Here is a 21,422-nt window from a genome sequence, read left to right on the forward strand (position 1 = left end):
TCTCTTTGCATATATATCTGCAAAATGCCAAAAACTAATTATTAGACCTTTTTAGAAAAGGTTCATTCATTTTTATTTGCCGGATATTCCATTGTAGATGTGTTTAAACTAGAATTTTAACTGACTTATGTTTCGATTTTTTTATTTTGTTTGATATATAGTTTGGATTTGAAATATTAAAATCTAAAGTAAATTTTAATTTCATTAGAAATTACCTGTTTATCAATTTGAAAATTATCAGGTATATAAAAGAAACATCAACACAATTTGGATAATTATATTTACAAATCAAAATTTGAACCAAACTAACACCCAAATTTTGTTAATATTATTTCACCTCAAGCAAATCTACACTGAAAAGAGCCAAAAGCATATGTTTGAGTTGTTCATGACATACGTGAAAATTTGGCGTTACTCAAATCTCGTAAATAAAGGTATAAAAGAACCAGCTGGAATGTTTTTATTTGGTATTTTACAAATTTGCTTACTAAGAAAAACGAGATGACATGTTTTTTTGACCTAGCTACAAGGATATAGCCATACATAATCTACAAAATTGGTAATCAATCATACGGAAATCGGTTTGGCTTTGGTTACATCAGCCTTGACTCTTGACTCCATTAGTATTATTATTATCTTAAATATATAAATAGTTTTAAGAGAACCATTGCATATCAACGAACCAGATTTCTACACAAGGCTATATAATAGTATACAGCTTGCATGCAAAAAGAAAACTGACTACTTTTGATCATCCAATACTATTCTCTTGTCTACACATGGGTCTATAATATTTACCTTGTAGGGATTTGGGATTTACCCAAGTGAACAAGTTTCGTCTAACACTTCATCAGACTTTACTAGCTCTTTTTCACCATGTGTTACCTCAAATTTATAGGCCATCTGCTGCTAAGCTTTGACCATAGCATTAATAATTGTTCCTTATTCTTGTTTTTCGTTGGGGTTTCGTGTTAACTTTCTGATTTAGAAAGTTACAATGGTCCTTCGTAATATCTTTTGGACCACCGTTTTGACTTCACCCCCCCCCCCCCCCCCTCCCAATTCTCTATTTTCTCCCATTTCCCGTTCATTTTGTTTCTCTTTTATAATAAGGCTGGAAAAATACATTATATACTGTTTATATTGTTCCAAAATTATAAATGTACTCTGTAGTAGTGAATTTTTTTAACTGTCCATAATATTCAAACCAAATTCTCTAAATCTGAATAGTTAGTCTCAATTCAGGTATAGTAAAATTACAGCTTTGATTGGTAACTTTGTGGAATTGTGGAATGATGTTTTAGACACTACTCCGTAAGTATTTTGCGAATCAACAAAATGTGCGGAATAAAAAAATGAAAAAACTTAAGTTTGCGTTTTCGCTGATAAAAATATAAACGAAATTGTCATTAGATGGAAAAGTGAGTTTTAATTGATTATTTACAAAATCAACAATTTTGTAATATTAAATTATATGATATAACATTTTAAAATTATAAATAAAATATAATTTACTTTATAATATTATAAAATTATACTACAATCTTTTTATAGTATTATAAGATGCCAATCTTTTATTAAAAATGTATTGGAAAATAAATTAAATATTTATAACAAGAAGTAAAGTATTTTTAATAAATTTTATTCACTTTCAGATTTATAATAATTATTTTAATTATTGATATTTATTTTTAATAATAAGGAAAATAGCATATAGATTTTTTAATCAATTTAATATGTGTTCCACAACTCCGCAAATTTTAAAAATTTCCGCAACTTGATTAATTTTTTTCACAGTTTAACTATTTTTCTTTCATTCCGTCATTAAACGATAGTTATCAATCGGAACCTACATATGTTTCATACACAACATTGTCTATAACAATCCTGACATTGTCGATTGCAACCACATAGTCAAAATAATTCAACATTCATCTGATCTTTGAGACCTCATTCTACTATTATCTATCTATAAAGCATGATCTGACAACTTAAGTCTAGGAATCCTCAGTTAATGTGTGAGAAATATCATCAGATTTCCTCTTTTTCGTTTTCTTTAAAGTTCTTTTTCCGACATCTAATCTATTAAAACTGAAGTACAAATAAATCTTAACCCTGAATTTTATTCAATAATTACAATCAGATGCCATTGTAGTTTTTTACTAGATAATTAGAGTTTTACGTTTTTACCAACTGGGCTTTACCAGCCCAATTCGAAGATCACCATAAATAATTATTCTTTTGAACCTCAGGCCAGGCTGTAGGCTGCAACTCGGTTCAGTTTACCGCAGCTATCCCATCTTTTTTAACTAACACATTTTTTCCATTTCTTTGATGATTTATAACATTATAAAGATATTTTGTAACTTAAAACACATAAGCATTACCAAACCTTTTATATGTGTAGCATTAAGTATGTTTAGCATAAAACTGATATTATAAATGTGACTCGATTTACATCGGGAAATCGGCCAAAAAAACACTGAACTTTACAGGAATTGCCAAAAGAAACCTGTACACTTGTCTGGCCAATAAAAACATGAACTTTTATTGACTTATTTAGATTATTAACAAACTTACGATTGACTGACCAAATTAGCGCACCGTTAAATGAGAGTTAAGACAGCGTTAACCCAACGTTAACTGTTGGTGCTAAGTGAAACGACGTCGTTTCGTTTTATTCGATTTGAAAATAAAAATAGATAGACACAAGGGTTCAAACCTAGGTTGGTTAGATCAAATGACAAGGTATTTTACCACTAGGCTAGTGGCACATTCAATGTATGAACAAACACGTTTACTTTTATTTGGTATTGATTTTGAATATAAAAAATTCTGTAAAAATTTAAAAAGTCTTTAAAATTCTAAAAATTTGAAAAATAAAGAATTTTTTTATAAATTAATTTTGAAACTGAAATTAAAAATAAAATTTTATTTTTCCTTTAAAAAATCAAAAATCTTCCAAATTTTCATTTTTAAAGACAAATTCCAAAAAACAAAAATTTTCATTTTAGGATTAAAAATTTTGAAAATAAATAAAAAAAATCGAAAATAACAAAAATAAAGTTATAAAGAAATTTGAATCTGAAAACAATCAGAATCTATAAAAAAATAATTTTTTTTTATTTTTTTTTTTTATATAAAAAATGCCAAAAAGAAAATTTTCATTTTTCAAATTATTAAAAGAAAATTTGAAAAAATAAAATAATTCGAAAAAAAATTCAAAAAAAAGTGATAAAAATTTTCAAATCTGAAAGCATATAACAAGAAACTATAAAAATAAATAATAATAATAATAATAATAAAAAAATATATTAGATGTCAAAAAAAATAATAAAAAAATATATTTTTTATAGTTTCTGATTATATGTTTTCAGATTTGAAATATTTTAACTTTTTGGAATTTTTTTCGATTTTTTTTTATAATCCGAAAAATGAAAATTTTCTTTTTTGGAATTAATTTTTCAGTTTTTAGAAATTTTAAAGATCTTTTTAAGTTTTTAGATAATTTTTTTTAATATTCAATCAGTACCAAATATAATTAAATGTGTTAGTATATTCATTGATTGAGCCACTAGCCCAGTGGTAAAGTACCGTGTCATTTGATCCAAACAACCTGGGTTCAATCCCAGTGGTCGACTTGATTTTATTTTCAAATCATGTAAAACGACATCGTTTCATCTCATTTCAAAACGACGTCGTTTCACTTAACACCAATATTTAACGATGTCATTTTTTCTGTTAAATTTGCTGACGGCGTGCTAAATTGGGAAGTCAACGAAAACATTATTAATTAATTCTAAACTCAATGAAAAGTTTGTATTTTGTTTGATCAGCCCATATGTCCAGGTTTCTTTTGGCAATTTCTACAAAGTTCAGTGTTTTTTTGTCCGATTTCCCGATTTACATCCAATTGTGAAATTTAGTTCCAGTTTAGTGTTAAGTTATAAAAATACGACTTGAATATGATAATGGAGTTTTATTTTATTGAGTGTACTGCACGTAATATACTTGTAGATTTACAAAAAAAAAAAATTTGACTAGAATTTACAAAATATTCCTAAAATCAGTCACCTACCTACTAACTTAAACCGAACACTTATTTTCCATATAATATCACATAGATAGAAAATAAATAGTGAATAATTCAAAGATTTACATTCCCTTTTTTATATATCTAAACTATTAAAATTGAAGTACAAATAATATTTAACCATGTGTTTTGCACAATAATTACAAAGACATGCCATTAACTAAAATTAAAACACGTCATTTAATACATTTAATGATCGATTATTTTGGTGGCCAATACTTAAATTAAACAATCTCATCCGCTAGCTCATTTTTGTTTCACATAACAACTGCCAGCCCTATTTTATTTGAAATCCATAAAGGTTTATACGTAACCCAGTATATTCTGGAAATGAAAGGTTTTAACACTATGAAAATTAAAAAATCTCAGATCCTCAACGTCTGTTTCCAAATGAAGTACCAAGCTAAACAGTTATATTTATATATATGAAGATGATTCTGGGTCATGCACGTGGAGACTTGAACAAGTTAAACGTCATTACATTTAATTTTTACACAACACTGAAACTAATAATACTCTTTTCCTTCCGAACTCATGACTATTCAAAAAACCTAGGGGTGGGCACTTTATCCGATATCCGAAGTGGCACCCGAACCCGACCCGAAAAACCCGAACCGAAATCCGAACCGAAGTAGTAAAATACCCGAACGGGTATTAACTTAGGAGAGATTGGATATCCGAACCCGAACGGGTAATACCCGAACCCGAATGGATATCCGAAAATAACCGAACATGTGTATACTTATCCTTGTATTTCTAGTTTACATCTCTCATTTTATTTAAAATATTTATATTGATGTTAGACATACTTTAAAATCATATAGTATATATATATAACTATGGAGAAAATAACTTGATATTCATTTAAAATGCATGTTAAACTTTTTATTTCATGTATTAACCAAAATTACATCCAAAGTTGAAAAACAATAGCCAAATTAATATTTTTATTTTGGAAATGTTATCTCCAAATCTATTAATCATTCAATCTATAAAAAGAAAAAAAAATCAGTTAAGTAAAATCTATATTTTTAAATATAAAAAACTTTAAAAAAGAAAATTTTATTTTTATTTCTTTTAAAATCTAAATATCCGAACCCGATCCGAAATAACCGAACCCGAACTAAAAATACCCGAACCCGATCCGAAGTTCAGAAATACCCGAACGGGTATTATACTCCTATACCGAAATACCCGAAAATCCGAAATACCCGACCCGAACCCGAACGGGTACCCGAACGCCCACCCCTAAAAAAACCATTTCTACTTCTACGCAATGACAACTAACTGTGTAATACCATAACTAAATAATCCTTTTTAGAAAACGAAACAAGAATATGAATTTTTTTCCTATTTCTACACAGTGGTCATATCAATAAAAGATATCAATTAACTAACAAAATTATTATATTATGCTTTTAAAACGTTTAAAACACATATTCGGTTCGGGTTTTGTAATTATTTTTGGAACGGAAACGGTTTGATTTTTTAGATTTGGATTTTTTGCCCAACTCTAATATTAACATAAAAAACATATTTTATAAAAATATATACACCCGCACGAATGTGCGGGTCAAAATCTAGTTATTTTTTAAAAGAAGTAAGTTGTACAGTGTTGATTGGCAAAAAAAAAAAATTTCATTAAAATGTTTTCTCTGTCTTTTACCTTTTAAATATACCAAATGTTTCATTTGACGATTTTAAATTGTGGTTTCAACAAAATCACTAGTTTTTTCTTCAAACCAGTAATTTTTTTTATAGTAAAGATCTGTAGAATAAAAATGAGTTTTAAATGATTTTTGGCCAATATAATTATTCATTTTTCCAATATTTTTTTTGATAACGTAAAGACATCAGGAATCCAACCGACTAGTCTGCTGAGAATCTGTCCACAAACGATAGACAGATCTGATTGCTCGAATTAGATATTCATTCCTCCAATTTTCTAACCAGGGATCCAACTAACTAATGATATTTTAATTTAACTAGATTCGATCTCCGCGCTACGCGCGGATAAATGTTGAAATTGTTAAGTTTAAGATCATAAGTTTTGGATTTTGTCTGGGATTGGAGTATTCTATTTCGCACAATTATTTGAAATCTGATAGTTATTAAGTACATGTAACCAATTAAAAAAGAGTAAAAGGGTTGTTTATAATAACGTAAATAATGTAAGAAATAGTTTAATTATTCTGAAGAATAAAGTCTGGTGGTCCATAATATAAATAGCCTGGGATAAAAATTAAGTTAGTTAACTTTATTTAAATAGATACGAAACAATTGCTTTAGAGGTTAAAGATACATACTTGATATAGTTGAATAAGAACTCTTTGTAAGTCTTCAAGTGAATGCCCCATTGTGCTTTATAAATCTGTTGAAGTTTTTTTTTTAGGAGAAGACATTTTAAAATTGTTGGGATCGAGGCATTATAATTTAAATTACAATACATGTATGGGGGAGAAGACCTTTGAAGATCTCTTTGTAGACAATGTTTTCACCTTGAGCTGGTGTGAATCTTCGCCTTTAATGATCGTTAATCCCGCTTTACTTGTGATAAGTGAGAGAGCGACATAAAGTTGACCATGAGAGAACACATGTTTAGGCAGATATAAGATGACCTCTTTTAAAATTTGGCATTGACTTTTGTTGATTGCCATTGCATAACACAAGTTGGTATATTTATCGAATTTGATAAATTTGAATTCATCTTCCTTCAACAAAATAAGCAACAAAAGTATATATACTATTATTTAAACTTAACAATTTCAACACTTATCCGGGTTTACATGTTTTGTTTTATAATGAATTCAAAATGTTTTTTTTTCTTCATTTGATAATGACTAATGATAGTAGTGTTTTATTTTATTTTGTAGTTGTTTAGGTCAAAGAAGAATAGCATAAATAGTTTTCATAGATTAATGTAATAAAATAGAATAAATAACTGTTAGTTCCGTAAATACAATTGAACTGAAAACATAAAGTAAAAAGTCGATGAAAAGATGTTGAATGGTGCATAAGATATATTGATTAATAATGTAAATCCCCTATTGTTTGAATAAGTTGCTATTACTCGAAAATAAATAAAATTAACAAAAATGTTAAACAACAACCCGGTTTCCAGATCGGACAATATGAAAACAGAAACCGGTTTATCTAATACAACAATATGTATTTTTATATTTTATCTGATATCACTAAAACTTTATAAACTAATTCAGTCCATTACTGATTGGTAAACATAATTTAGTCAAGTTAATATATATATCAATATTAATCTTTATTATCATAAACACTTCATTATTAATTAATAAAAATCATATGTTAAAAAATTATTATTTAAAAATATACTTATTCAATATATTATTTGTAAGAGTTCTGTAAAATAAAGTAAAACTTTACAAATATATTATTAAAAATAATTATAATTATATTTACATATTAACACTAACAAAAAAATAAATAGAATTCTCTCTAACATATGTCTTAAGCGGTCGATTGAGTGACTTGTCCTTTATATGTAACATGTATCATGTATCATGTATCATGTATCATGTATCATGTATAATGTCGATATTCAAAAATAAATTTTCAAAGAGTATAGTGGTAAGTTTCCTCATAACGACATCCCCGCATTTGTCATTGTTTTTTTTCTATTTTGATATTAAAAAAAATTAAGCTGAACTCCAGTTATTATATTCAGACTCTTACACTCTAAACCTAGACTTTATACCCCAAATCATAAATTTAAACAATAAATCTATTTTTATTAGTACTTTTGATATCAAATAGAAGTGAAAAGTAATGGTGCTATGGAGTAACGGCTTACTGTGAGAAATTGTATCGTTACGTATAGTCAATCAAAGCAGAAGGTGTTGTATCATGTATGGAATATTATATTAAAACCGTCTCTGTTAAATGGCCTACCAAATGTATGCAACGGAAAGGAGTGAGACCGAACTCTGCATCTGAGCAAGTAAGGGAGGGTCGAAGTTACAAAGTGGTACATGATTTTCCTTTTTAACTCTACGACACAATCGCAGTTGCCTAAACTATACTCTTACAATGTCAGGTCTGTTGGTTGCTCCAATGATGAAGACAGTCTTCTTGGCGTTCATTCCGTCCATCTCCGTCAAAAGCTGGTTCAGGACTCTATCCGCTGCCACGCCAGCATCACCTCCGCCTCCACCTCCTCTCTGAGTCGCAATGGAGTCGAGCTCATCAAAGAAGAGAACGCATGGAGCAGACTGTCGAGCCTCGTCAAAGATTTCACGGACAAATACTTAGAAGATTAAGTATCATCTTCAGATGGCGGACGGACTTGTTTCTTTTGAGGATTTGGTTTCACCTTTTCCATGTATTTAAGAAAGAAAAATCTCTAGTTTCAACAATTTATCAGTGAATAAAAGATTAATAGTAACACTTAGCACCATTATCTCTAGATGGATAAACTTAAGTCTTCAAGATAATACAAAAAGAACCTCAGATTTCAAAAGGAAAGGACTGAGTAGCCGGCGGCACTATCAGCTCGTGCAGGGTCTTGTTTAATATTCTGAGATGAAAAAAGAAGAAATCAGAAAGTAATCAACAGCCAGAAAAGCAAACAAAAGATTCCTTTCAGAAATGCATACGTGATAACGAGGAAACCTATAAGAAAATTGCGAGGGATGATTACCTCCATGACCTGGGCTGCTATGGTATCACCATTTGAAGGTGACAATTTAGCATCTGCACCTGTGTTCTATTTGATATGAACCAATGGAACATTCTTACCACCTGAGATTTTCTCATGCTTTGGCTTCCGTTGACCTTTTGGGCTTTAATAAAGGTCTGTTCAGAAGCATTGGTCGCACTCTTCACTTCCAAAATGATGCTTCTTCTTCCAATTTCTTTAGCTTCAGCCCATTCTCTGAGTAAATACAATCCAAAAGTCTATATAAGAAAGCTAAGGAATGTGCCAACAAACGAATTATTAAATATGATGATATACACCTCAAGTTGCTTGATATGCTCCTCTTGTTTCCTTCTCTCGGCAGCTCTTGCTTCCTGAGATATTTGGTAAGGATGTCAAATTTTTAAATCATTATTATCTCCCCGTAAAGAATTAGTAAACTAAAATCAAAGGTGGTTTTGTTACCTCACGAGCTTCCTCTGTACTCTGGAGAGTATCCAAGATAGCCTGCAGAACATCAGGTTAGCCAAAAGAAAAAGTGTATGCACAACTTAAGACAGAATTTTCACTACTCTCATGTTTCCAACCTGAAGACGATAAACTCTCTGAGATAAAACAAAAACTTCGTCAGAGGCTCTTTTCTCAGCATTTGATAACACCTCTTTTTCTTGTTTTAGCACCGATACCTATAACACAGATGACTGTTCGTATGAAAGCACATATAATATCATAAAGTGTGATTGATATACTACCTCCATAGATAATTTTCTAGAAATCCCTTCTGCTGCATGATCAGCTGCGAGAACTCTAAGTTTCTTGCCAAAACACTGTTCATTTTTTCCCTCTGATATAAAGATAATAAAAATTTGAGAAAAACACAATTAACACAAACAGTTGGTGATATGAATTATGACAAAGATGAAAAATCAGATTCGTTCAGAGATCGTTTAGTCACAGGGAAATCGTTTAGTCACCTGTCTTTGAGCTTCTCGTTCTTGTCGTTCTTGTCGCTTCTTCTTTGATACTCTGACGGAAGCGCAACTGGGTTTCGTGGGGGATTTAGTGAGACATCTCTGAAGAATATGACCTTTTCATCAGAAGCGGAGGAGACAGGGGACTTCTCATTTGGTTTCATCGCCATCGATTGAGGTTGGAGGAGATCTAGGGTTTTGGTTTGTTAAAACGAAAGAGGATCTGTATATAAAGAAGGAGGAGAAGAGGGAGGCGAAACGAAGTCATTATGAATGAATTCATGGTAGTAAAGAACCGTATTGATTGATGAGAGTGGCTCAGTTTCTTTGTCTTTCGATCGGAGAAGACGAACGTAAGAGGAAGGTGAATGTCGTCGACGTCTACAGCCCTAAATGGTTTCAAGCCGTCAAGCCCAAAAGACAATGTATTGAAGCCCATACATAAAAGGTGAAGCCTAGACCAAAAATTATATCGATTGGGTGTATGACGTGGACACGGAACTGTTTTTTATTGGCTGATTTTTTTTGTCGACGTGGACAGGCTCCCCTTTGATCTTATTCTCCTTTTAATATAGTTAGATTACAAAATTCTGATCTTGTATAGGTTCTCTTGTCCCGAATAAGTTCTTCCTTCGTTTCAAATCAACTTCTGATAATACTTTTAGTGAGCATAAATCATCCCTCGAAAAAATATAAAAATATATGTAAATCTCAGTCTCTCCTTTTAGTTTTACCAACACCGTCCGACTGACTACATGCATGTCTTATAAATACCACTATGGACAGATATACAAGTATTATTTTCTTTCCAAAAACCATGATACTTTATTAATTATCCCACATCTGGTCACTCTATACCCACATTACGTATATGATTTTTCGTAATATTATAGATTCCAACTTATTCCTATAAAACTATTAACATCCAAAACCACAAAAATTTCTGGATCATATCGTCTAAACTGAGATTTATATTAACTGTCATATGGTTCACCCGTCATGCAAAGACTGTTGAACTAAACACGAATTGTTTTTCCTAATGTCTAAACGGAAGTAGTTAAATATAATTGTTTTTCCTAAGGTTGTAATTAATATAAAGCACTGATTATTTGTATATCCAAATCGACCATTAATTAAAATTAACATTTTTCGCCTTAGACTATATAATAAACTTTACAACACAAAGAATAAAAGAATAAAAGCGTTTAAAAAAAACACAAACAATTAAAGAGAACAAAGTCAAGGTATTGTGATATAACCTAGTAATTTCATTCTTTGTAAATAAAGAAGAACAAGTGGAATAAAAAGTGAAAAAATACATTTAATAAGTGTGGCAGTAGACAAATAGCTCCAAGAGAAATTGAATGAGTAAATTGACTGTAAAGGTCCATGATTCATGGCTTTTACCAAAATCAAAACATTCAATACTTCTCTTTGTTTGCTTGTTTGTTTCTCTATCATACCAAGACTTTATATATATGTAAGATAATGTAAAACCTAACTGGATTATCCTAACATCAAGATACGGCTCAATAAAACCTAACTGGATTTTGATTACAAAACGATAAAATTCTTGTTCTTTTTTTTTGTCATTTATGCAAATCTCACCAAACTACAGATCGATATCTGCTAATATATTTTTGGGTCATTTCTTTTAAATAGCTGGGAGGTGATCCACATCTAGGCACGGCTAATCTTTCAGGTCGGGAGTATCGGTTGGTAAAGGTGTCTCAAATCCTATTCTATTTTTTTTCTCTAAAATGAAATTAAATAAAATACAAATAAAAAATGCTCCATTCCAACCTCATATTTCACCCTATAATAGAATCTACTCAATAGATAGATTAAGTTATTTTTTGTTTATTTATTACTCTATTATGAAATGAGATATAGAGTTCTTGGAACAATTTTACTTCATTTTTTCATTTATTCTATTTTGAAGAAAAAATGAAATTTTACATGGGAGATACTCTGATACCGAAATATGGCGTAATTCCGCACTTCCAACAATATCGAATTAGAGACATAATGAAACCGACCCCAAACGATAAACCATTAACACAGCGCACCTTTTGAATCAATTTTCTCATCGCCCATTGACTAAGTTCCAGTCATAGCACATGCAAGAACAAATCAAATTCCGAGACAATAAATAAATAGTATAAAAGGGTGTAATCCATAAAACACCTAGAGAGGGAGAAGAAATAGCCTTTCACACTTGAGAATAGTAAAATACTAAAATATAAGAACAAAAGTGAAAGAGAGTAGTTTAAAAGTGTGATTTAGGAAGGGATGGGCCACAAAACTCTAATAATATAAATTACAGAGGCAAAAGAATATAATGCATGTTCAGTCAAAATAAAAGAGAATATAATGCATGGTTATGTAAAAAGTTTAGAGTAGTTAGCGCATAATTATTGGAAGTAGGGCCAAACAACTCTTGACTTTTCATCCTTCAAGATTGGAAGTAGGTTTAATACGTTTTCTTATAGCATCTCCAATACATAACACTATTTTTGTGTCAAAACCACACTATTTTAGTGTAATTTTAGCACTAAAAAGAGTTTTTCTCCAACCAACACCAAACTTCACACCAAAAGTTATTTTATAATATTATATATATTTATCTTTTTATTTCTTATTTATTTACTTGTAAGTTTTATTAATAAAATAAATGAATAGTATTTTAGTGGAGTGAATAATGTTTTAGTGTGGTGAATAGTATCACACCAAATTTGGTGTGAAATTATAATGTTAAACTAAAATGGTGTAATTTTTGCAGTCCTATTAGAGAAGATTTTAGTGTAAAAACTACACTAAAATAGTGTTTTACAGTCCCATTGGAGATGGCCTTAGCATAACCTCTTTTATTCTCTCATTCCATGTTTTTTGCCTTCGCATCATATATCACGGAGATACGCTACAAAGTAAATCCGATACTTTTACTTGCTCCCATAGCATGTGCATCCATCTACACATTCTTATAAAATAAGTTAAGTTGTAAATGAGTTCCAAAAAAAAAAAAAAAAAAAAAGTTAAGTTGTAAATTATTATGTGAATAGTTTAGGGTCTAATGTAGGTGGATTTCGCTTATAATGTTGAAGACAATTTTTTTGGCCGAGTAAAATCAACTCTGAAAATGTGGAACCTATAGAAAACAAATTTTTATATTATATATAAGGGAAATTACTTACAATAACACATATTTTCCATGGATCTTCCCTATATATAATTTGAGTAATCTTCCCTATATATAATTGGCTGAATAAATTGAACTCGATGAAAATGTGGAACCTATAGAAAAGTAATTTTTTCTATATTTTATAAAATTGGTTGAATAAAATTACTTCGATGATTAAATCGTTTATATTATATATGTTCAATTTTCTTTCTTTGATTAAAGATAGAAAACCAACAAAAAGATGAGTGTCTGCATCTTATTTTCTTTTTATGTGAAACAGTTTCACATAGTTAAACAAGAAGAAGGAAAAAAAAACGAAAAGGGAGATAATAATCCTGAAAATGTAGCAACAAACTTTTCATCACCAACAAGAAGAAAATACTGAAAAGCAGAGCCCCACCTTCTTCACAGTTCCAGAGAATCCCTGTCCAAATATTTCAGAGTATGAATTAGAACACAGAAGAAGAATGAAAAAGAGAGTCAGGTGAAACAAAATCATTGAAATGTTAGAGAATCTTAGACCAAACAGATAGTAGGGCTCTCTCTCTCTAGGGAAGAAAACACCCATTGCTGTCAAATCATAGTGGCAAAAAGGGCAATGAACAACATGAAAAAAGAGAACCACACAAATATGCAAGTAATGAGTAGTACTCAATGGCAACTCCAGAGGATTCAACTGTTGTTTTGATTGTTTGATGTTAAGTGATGATATATATATATCTAGTTATATAGTAGGGACTATGTGGTGACTGTGGAGACCGGAGAGATTTAAGCTAGCAAAGCATATGAGTACGGGCCCAAGAAATCTGAGATAGACGTATAGAGTACGGGGGCCAGGGGCCAGAGAAATCTGAGTTAGCAACGTACTCAAGAGTAGAACAGATATGAATCAAGAGAATCATTCTGTAGGTATTGTGACCTATGCTATTTGTATATACATATATCTATAATCCACCAAATCAAAGAGTGTATCTTCTTGCAAAATCTTTAAAGCAGAAGATGTTCAGAGTTCACACAGAGAGTAGTGCGTGCTGTAATTTCACTATGCTTCTTAAGGATTTAATAAGTAACACAAAGTGTCTGTAGACAATGATATCAGAGACACAATTTACAAGTTCGGAATCGATTAAGCACAAGACTTTCTAACCCTAGAAGTGAGTGAGAGTACATAAACCAATCATATAATATATAGTCTAGCAAATTGAGATGCGTCCCCGTTTTCCGGCTTAGTACAAAGGTACCTAAAAGGTTTCAGGAGTGTGTATCTTCTTGCAGAATCTAAAAATCAGAAGATGTTTGGAGCAAAGTGTGTAGTGCGTGATGTAATTTCACAATGCTTCCTAAGGATTTATAACTAATAACACAAAGTAACTGTAGCCATGACACAACTTACAAGCTCTCACACATTGATAAGTGCTACTGAAACTGAATCCAATACTAGTCAAACGTAACCTAACACCAAACAATCTCATTCAATTAACAACAAAACCTGAACCTAATCTGTTGCAGAAGCACAAATCTGATTTCCAATCAAATCTAATTGAAGAACCGGTAAACCGGAGACTAACCGGGGGAAGCTGGAAGATCGAATCGATTAGGGCTACGCATTAGCGGTTTTAGGGATAAGAGGAACACCCTTCCCTTGTATCTTATTCTGTTTAGCCTTGGCTTCTTCCTCGCGGATCTTCTGCATCGCGAGCATCCTCTCCATCACGAGCTCGTACTCGCACTTCTCGTACACGTGGCGCTCGTCCTCGCACTTCCACGGGAGGAAGAACTCGGCCTGGCGACATTTGTTGAGCGGGATCAGGAGATGAGCGCACTGGTCTCTGTATCCGAGAGGTACTTTCGCTTCAACCATCTCTTCCTGCGTTGCGATCATCTTCTTCGATGAACCTGGAACCTCCATTTTCGTCTTCGCGATCCCTTCTCTACCCAAACCTCTCCTTTTCTTTTTTTTCTCTTTGGCGACTCCGATTTGCTTGACCCGGACAGAGTCAGGTTTTTGTTCCGGGTCAATATTGAGCCCGTTATAAATGGGCTCAATTGATATACTAAGCCCAATTTGTTTTTATTTTCTCGACAATATTTTTTCTTTTCTTCTTTTGAACATAACTCGACAACATTTAAATTATGAGTCATTTACTTAAAGAGACACTTTTTTCTTTTTGGCATGTTAAGGCACTCACTTGAGGAACACATCTACCTTCTGCATTGGTTAAGTTTTTTAGAAATATAGTTAATTTTTATTAATTTAAAATGTTGTCATCTTTGTGGGATCAATCGTGTTTTCTTAGAAGAGTTATTAAGGTTGGGCCATATTTTCTTTTTTTTGGTATTATTAATTCACTTTCTCATCCACATATTTGTAACTGATTTTTTTTTGTTTTACAACAAATATTTAGCACTTTTTGGTACAGTAAATTATATTTTCTTTTTCTTTACATTCAAACATCCATTTTGATATATTTTATATAATTTTTAAATCAAATTTTTGAACACAAAAATCGTGGACAAAAAAGTACTAACAAGGAAAAGTTTAGAAATATGAACAAATAAATCGTGGACAAGAAAAAAATACACATTTGAGTCTTACACTTATTAGTAGATATTTAATTTATTTCAACAAAAATTATAGTGATTGATCTGAATGGATTGTGTGCACATAACTATTGTAGATGAACAAACAAGATGTGAATATCAAATTTGTGGACACATATCATGTGAACACAAGTTGTAGATATTATTAAGTTCATATCTCATAATCTACTGTGAACTTTATATCTTATAATATACTATATCCCAAAAATAAACCAAGTGAAAAATACATTGTTTTTTTATTATTGTTTTTTGTTTGTTTTACCCATTTATAGTTTCTTTGTTTATTTAAATTTTAAAGTTATATTTGACAAATGTATTTGATATAGTAAATTTTGTTGTTTTTCTTTTTATATACTATAATATTTTAGTTCATATAAAAAATATCACTAAATTAATATAATTTATATGTATTATATAAATCTAACCTATATTTTGTGGCTTATAATATTATTACAATAAATTTTATAAATTTTGTAATTATTTTTGAGAATATTAGGTAACAGTATCATTTTAAAGAATTTGATTTTATTTCTAAATTTGAAATATATATAGAATTTAAATTAAATTGGATCTGCATAACAGAGAAGAAATATTTTAATATATAAGATATGAGAAAAAGATACAATGTAGTTAATTAATTAACCAAAAAAGAGAGAAGACACTATAGTATAGCATATCAAAGAGAGACTCGCCTAAACAACACACGAGCTTCATAGGAACATTAACTACACAACGGATCTTGTTCGTTCTACCAAAAATCGCAAGTGAGAGGGAGTGTAGTTTGGCAGAAACATGTTTACTCGCATTTAATCGACCTGTAAATGTGGCGGACGAAGAGGAGAGCTGCACGGAAGCCAACTGTTCCGAGCATGAGGAAGAAACCGTAACAAATACAAGCCATGTAACCGAAGAAGAAAGAGGTCTGCATGAAACCAGACATGTCTGATCTCGCGTAGTAATAGTATAAGCAGTAGGCGTAGATGAACAAACCAGTCGATCCACCGCATAGGAATGATCTGCAAACAAAATATATTCAAAATCTCTACAAGGACCAAAGATGTAATACAAATGCAACGTGATCTTTACCTCCACCACCATTCGTGATCTTCAGCTGCAAGCTGGAAGTAAGTAAGGGCAACGGTTATAAAGGCGGTGACGATCAAGAGGATGATGAAGACGATGAAGAGGATGCTGTAAATGGTGTAGATCCTGTGACCCCAAACACTGGCAAAGATGTAATATAGCTCGATGTAGATGGCACTGAAAGGAAGAAAACCAGCCATGGCCATCTGAGGTATAGCACTCCTGTACCACGGGAGTGGCGGGATCTCACGTGGATACTTAGTGGTGCGGACAGGAGCTTGGAACTCGGCTTTGCTGTTTTTACCGGCGATGCCACCCAATACAAGCAAAGGAGAAGTCACTAAGGTCCATATAAGGACGATCACAACAATGGTTCCAAAGGGGAGAGCTGCGGTTGCGCTGTAGGCGATTGCGACGGTGTTTAGGAAGCAGAAAGTGAGGAAGAGCGGGCCACAGAAGAGACCTCCAGTGAGTAATAAGTTTCTCACCTGAGAGAAAACAAGTGAGAGAAGCTTTATTTATTGCTCTGTTTTTTAAAAGAGAGTTATTTGAGGGATTTATCACTTACCCAGTTCTTTCCTTCGAGTTGACAGTAGAAAGAGGAGGCGGTGTATCCGGCGATCCCGGAGGTAAGAGCATAGATAACGACTAAAGCTGTGAAGAGTGCTCCTCGGTTGTATGGATAGAACACTCCAACAAGTGAAAGCATGAAGATGAATATGGTCCTGATGACATATGAGTGAGAAACAACAGTTAGTGATTGGCAATAAAGAAATAAAAGATGGGAATAAAAAAGAGAGAGATTTTACAGAGTGAATAGTTGAGTGCCGCTGCCGAGTGATGCAGCAAAGAGAGATTTGTTCTTTGGGAACCGGAACACATCCCCGTGAATGTACTTCCATCCAGTTTCCTCTTGATCATCAGCAGCTTCCTCATCTTGAGCATACCTTTAAGGATGGGACAAAGAGTATATAATCAGAGAAACACTCAATCACATGAAAAGAGTAGAAGAGCATTTTGAAAGCTTACTTCATGAAATCATTCTTGAGGACACGCATCAAGATCGTGGCAAGGAAACCAGTCAAAAGCAGGACAGTAACACAAGAGTTGATAATGGAAAACCAGTGAATCTCCAAGTGATGAGGAAGAGAAGAAGACATGGCGTACTTATCCATCCTCTTCTCGAAAGGAGTCTCCGTCTCCTTCCACTTGACAGTATACGTAAACTCGGCATCAACTTCCTTGTCCTCGGTTAGATCCACAAGCGAATGAGGATCCATCCTAGCATTGATCTCAATCACTCTGTCCCCGTTGTACAGAATCTCAAACTGGATGTGCTTGTAAAGGAAGTACTTGAACTCTGTCGGATCAGATTTGCCCTCTTTCTCGACCTTCCCAATGAAACCCCAGATAGGGAGATCATCGTAGTACATCTGAAAGTAATAGTCTTTCTCAACAGCTCTTCGGAACTGTTCAACTTCTTCTCTGCTAAGCTTCTTTTTGCAGTACGTCTCAGAGTCTTTCTCGTCTCTGAAGTTGAGCTTATAAGGAGCACTCACGAGCCTGTCACCATTCAATACCTCACCGAGAGCTTCCTTCTTATCTTTCACTCCCTCTGCAAAAAGAAACAACAAATCAAACAACAAATCGGAGAAAATAACAGAGAGAGACATTGAGTTTCTGAGATCTCACGCATAACAGATTCAATTGCAATTTAATTAAATAGCCTAGTGAGAGAGAATCACAGGGATCGAACCTGGAACACAGAAGGGAAGATCAAAGTACCGATACGTCTCACTGCAATCAATCATTCATCAAGCATTATTGAAATGGGAGTACCATTCGCATGTATAGATAACGATCAATGTCTCTGTCTCTCAGATCTAAAGCTAAAAATTGACGAGCAAGTTAGAATTGTTGTTGTTACCTGGGATTGTGAAACGGACCGACCTTGTTGACGTAGAGTGGAACAGAGTCGCCTTCTTTGTAACGGTGGTCCGAGGCATCGGATCTGACGATTCCGGCGGCGGAGAAGAGGAGAGCTCCGAGGAGGAGGAGCAGGGTCGTCATGGTGTGTTCTGTGAGGTGAAGAGAATATTGAGATCTGAGTTTGCTTTTATATTTTGGGGAAACGTAAATGGGAAAAAGATCGACCAATTTTTATTTTGAGAAATTTTTATAACTTTTTTTACTGAATTAAGTTTACAATATAAATTTCCATTTTAGGTAATATCTAATATCTTTCTAATTTAATATTTTCTATTGGTAGGTTGGTTCACTTGTGGATATGAAATCAGCATTGACCATTTGTGGAAGTAAACACTTTGAGGGTGATGGGTTAAGATGTATATTATGGGGGGCTTATTGTACTAGGAATTTGAGAGAATTTTGGTTTTTGTTCAAATCTCTCCTTATTGTATCTAGTATTTATAAAAGTTCTATCAAATCTAACCTTATTGAATTGATCATTTATTCAAACCCCTTAAAATCTCTCCTTATTGGAAAATAGGGATTTCACTCATAATATTCATCAAGAGTATTTGTAATTATTAGATAATAAGATTTTGAGAAATTACTCAGATTGACTCTAATCTTACATGTAATGACTTGAATAACTCATATATTTTTGTATTAACTAGAATAACTCTCAAGAGAAACAAAAATACCAAAAGACCAGCCCAACCACCATTATTCACTGTTTTGCCATTTTATTTTATTAATATGAAAAACTTTTTAATTGTGTAAAAAAAAAAAGAAAGTCTCCTTCTCTCTTACAGGAATCGTCGACAGGAAAAAAAAAACCAGAAACTTGCGACTTCTTCTCCTAGGCTCATCTCTGATCTCAGACAGATCCTTCTCCGTCACCGCCTTCGAAGGTCACGGACGTCTTCGATTCCGAACACCCCAACCCCATCTCTTCTTCCTGTTTGTTGCGAGAGAGAAACCCTAACTCCACACCACCGCCTGCAATTCCCAGAAACTTAAACTCGTAAGTTATAAATCCATCTTAATTTTGCTTGTTGCTCTTTGTTGTTAACATTATTTGATTGATTGTAATTTTAAATTTTGGAAACCCTATTTCCCAAATCCCCTTTTCCTCTGAAGTTCAATTCCAAACACGTAATTGGGTTTTTTTTATTGAATTCATAGGTTGGCTATACAACACTAGAATTTTTTTTTTGAAACCCTTGTTTCTATATAAGACAGCAATGACTTTTGACGATTTGTACTGACTGAGCCTATTGTGTTTGTTGTTTATCGCAGGATGGCCTCATCTTCTGCTATTAAAATGTATACTCCGCGTTTATATGAAGTTGGGCTGTTATTTCTCAAATCTTCAGATGGTTGAAAAAAATGTTGGTGCAGACGCTTGGCTTGAGTTGCGGGAATCTGCTATTGGAGTGATTATCAAGCTGAAGGAATCAGAATACACTTGGTCTGCAAAATATGTTCACTACTTTCTAACCAATCAATTTGCAGTAAAGAGATTATCAAACTCCATAAAAATTGTTTCATACGAAGGGAAAGATAGTCATACAGTTCATAGTTGTGTTCATACTCTGGTTGTTGTCTTGCTCTAGGAAGATGTTTTTTCAGATATATTTAAATCATATGGCTGTATCTGTATGTATATTGTCCCACATATTAACATGAGTCTCTGTTAACATTGTAAGACTTTGCTAAATCTTATATATATATTTGGTTGAAAATAAACGTCTATCATTAGCGTAATATGAGCAATAAGATGGTTAAACAGTTCTTAGTGATTTTGAAAAAAAAACTAAATGAAATACGAACATGAAAATGTAATGAAACATCAAAAGAGTATACCTTCAAATGTAGCACCAACCAAAATGAAATCCAATGACCAAATCCTCAAACTAAATTGAATGCACATCAGTTAAGATATTTTGGTGATTAAACAACCATGTTTCTCCAAGCAATAAGGATTGCAACAAATGATTAAACAACCATGAAAGAGACAACCCGAAAAAGAAGAAAATAGGGATAAAAGAGATGACGACAACCGGATTTTTTTTACCTAATTCTGAGTTTAATTGACCTAAAAATATACCAAATTCAAAATTATTGTAAACCGGATCAAAATTAGAATTGCTTTACATAAACAAAAAAATCTGCCAACAATTTTAAGTCGGTTATATAAAGTCTGCCATCGAAATTTAGATGAATTTAGCCAGAAATTAGAATTATGTCCCACTCTAGTAATTAATATTTATTTAAAAATCTACTGTCAAAGACTACAATTTAAAAAATCTGCCACCAAATGAATACAAAAGTCTGCCGTAAAATGAAATCGGGCAAACATATCTATCAGCAAAATATATGTCTATTTCCGATAAACATATCTGTCTCAAAACTCTTGACTACTTCAAAAAAAAACTTGTGACTTCAACAAATCGGTTACTACATATGACAGATTAAAATAGATAAATCTATCAACAATCTTAAATCGGCCACAAAAATCTGCTGGATTAAAAAATCTGTCGTACTAGAAAAGTCTGTCACCATATACTTGGCAGATATATATTTTACAACAGTTTTTTATAACAGACTTATCTTACGATAGATTTGTTTTTTGATAAATAAATCTGCCGTCGATTTTTTTTTAAATAATTTAAATGGCATTTTTGTAATATTACTTTTTGATTATAACTAGAGTCAAGGGTATTTTTGGCCATAAAATAATGTTAGTAATTTTAAACTTTTAAGAGTTATTCTAATAATTTTTCAACTAATTTGAGTCATTCTAGTATACCTCCCTAAGATTTTTAGCCAAATTTTACTAGAAACAAATACCATCTA

The 21,422-nt window shown here is 32.1% G+C and overlaps 3 protein-coding genes and 1 long non-coding RNA gene across 6 annotated transcripts; 1 reads left to right on the forward strand and 3 right to left on the reverse strand.

Moving 5' to 3' along the window:
• Positions 1-8,039: 8,039 nt before the first annotated feature.
• LOC130494236 (uncharacterized) lies at positions 8,040-10,153 on the reverse strand. Of its 3 annotated transcripts, none has more exons than XR_008944451.1 (7): positions 9,737-10,153; positions 9,515-9,606; positions 9,350-9,463; positions 9,228-9,269; positions 9,083-9,136; positions 8,766-8,999; positions 8,040-8,642 (listed from the first exon to the last, which is right to left on the reverse strand). XR_008944451.1 is itself a non-coding variant. In XM_057007306.1 (5 exons), the coding sequence occupies exons 2-5, from the start codon at positions 9,409-9,411 to the stop codon at positions 8,783-8,785; spliced, it is 375 nt and encodes a 124-aa protein (XP_056863286.1). In that variant the 5' UTR covers positions 9,412-9,606; positions 9,737-10,150; the 3' UTR covers positions 8,649-8,782. The 3 variants fall into 3 exon arrangements, 1 of the variants encoding a protein (XP_056863286.1); XR_008944450.1 differs by having other exon boundaries at positions 9,350-9,448; positions 9,737-10,150; XM_057007306.1 differs by lacking the exon at positions 8,040-8,642 and having other exon boundaries at positions 8,649-8,999; positions 9,350-9,606; positions 9,737-10,150.
• Positions 10,154-13,085: 2,932 nt separating this feature from the next.
• Positions 13,086-14,902, reverse strand: LOC108849165 (NADH dehydrogenase [ubiquinone] 1 beta subcomplex subunit 7). Its single transcript, XM_057006995.1, has 2 exons — positions 14,483-14,902; positions 13,086-13,338 (listed from the first exon to the last, which is right to left on the reverse strand). The coding sequence occupies exon 1, from the start codon at positions 14,821-14,823 to the stop codon at positions 14,515-14,517; it is 309 nt and encodes a 102-aa protein (XP_056862975.1). The 5' UTR covers positions 14,824-14,902; the 3' UTR covers positions 13,086-13,338; positions 14,483-14,514.
• A 1,194-nt stretch (positions 14,903-16,096) lies between these two features.
• Positions 16,097-18,721, reverse strand: LOC108855735 (transmembrane 9 superfamily member 3-like). Its single transcript, XM_018629619.2, has 7 exons — positions 18,526-18,721; positions 18,355-18,395; positions 17,628-18,213; positions 17,408-17,545; positions 17,167-17,323; positions 16,602-17,086; positions 16,097-16,531 (listed from the first exon to the last, which is right to left on the reverse strand). The coding sequence occupies exons 1-7, from the start codon at positions 18,666-18,668 to the stop codon at positions 16,312-16,314; spliced, it is 1,770 nt and encodes a 589-aa protein (XP_018485121.1). The 5' UTR covers positions 18,669-18,721; the 3' UTR covers positions 16,097-16,311.
• Positions 18,722-19,173: 452 nt separating this feature from the next.
• Positions 19,174-20,312, forward strand: LOC130510398 (uncharacterized). Its single transcript, XR_008944038.1, has 2 exons — positions 19,174-19,587; positions 19,863-20,312. It is a non-coding gene; the product is annotated as an uncharacterized LOC130510398 (long non-coding RNA).
• The last annotated feature ends 1,110 nt before the right edge of the window (positions 20,313-21,422 follow it).

Source organism: Raphanus sativus, chromosome 4 (genome assembly GCF_000801105.2).
Source record: "Raphanus sativus cultivar WK10039 chromosome 4, ASM80110v3, whole genome shotgun sequence".
In the NCBI taxonomy this organism is placed as follows: Eukaryota; Viridiplantae; Streptophyta; class Magnoliopsida; order Brassicales; family Brassicaceae; genus Raphanus; species Raphanus sativus.

Bases quoted from the DNA above. Each gene is read 5' to 3' on its own strand.
- LOC130494236 (XM_057007306.1), bottom strand. From the start codon at position 9,411: ATGCTGAGAAAAGAGCCTCTGACGAAGTTTTTGTTTTATCTCAGAGAG. The intron at 9,137-9,227 runs GTAACAAAACCA...CAAATATCTCAG, and splicing joins GTACAGAGGAAGCTCGTGAG to GAAGCAAGAGCTGCCGAGAG. The intron at 9,000-9,082 runs GTGTATATCATC...GTATTTACTCAG, and splicing joins AGCATATCAAGCAACTTGAG to AGAATGGGCTGAAGCTAAAG.
- LOC108849165 (XM_057006995.1), bottom strand. From the start codon at position 14,823: ATGGAGGTTCCAGGTTCATCGAAGAAGATGATCGCAACGCAGGAAGAG.
- LOC108855735 (XM_018629619.2), bottom strand. From the start codon at position 18,668: ATGACGACCCTGCTCCTCCTCCTCGGAGCTCTCCTCTTCTCCGCCGCC. The intron at 17,546-17,627 runs GTAAGCTTTCAA...CCATCCTTAAAG, and splicing joins CTCAAGAATGATTTCATGAA to GTATGCTCAAGATGAGGAAG. The intron at 17,324-17,407 runs GTAAAATCTCTC...ATATGTCATCAG, and splicing joins GGCACTCAACTATTCACTCT to GACCATATTCATCTTCATGC.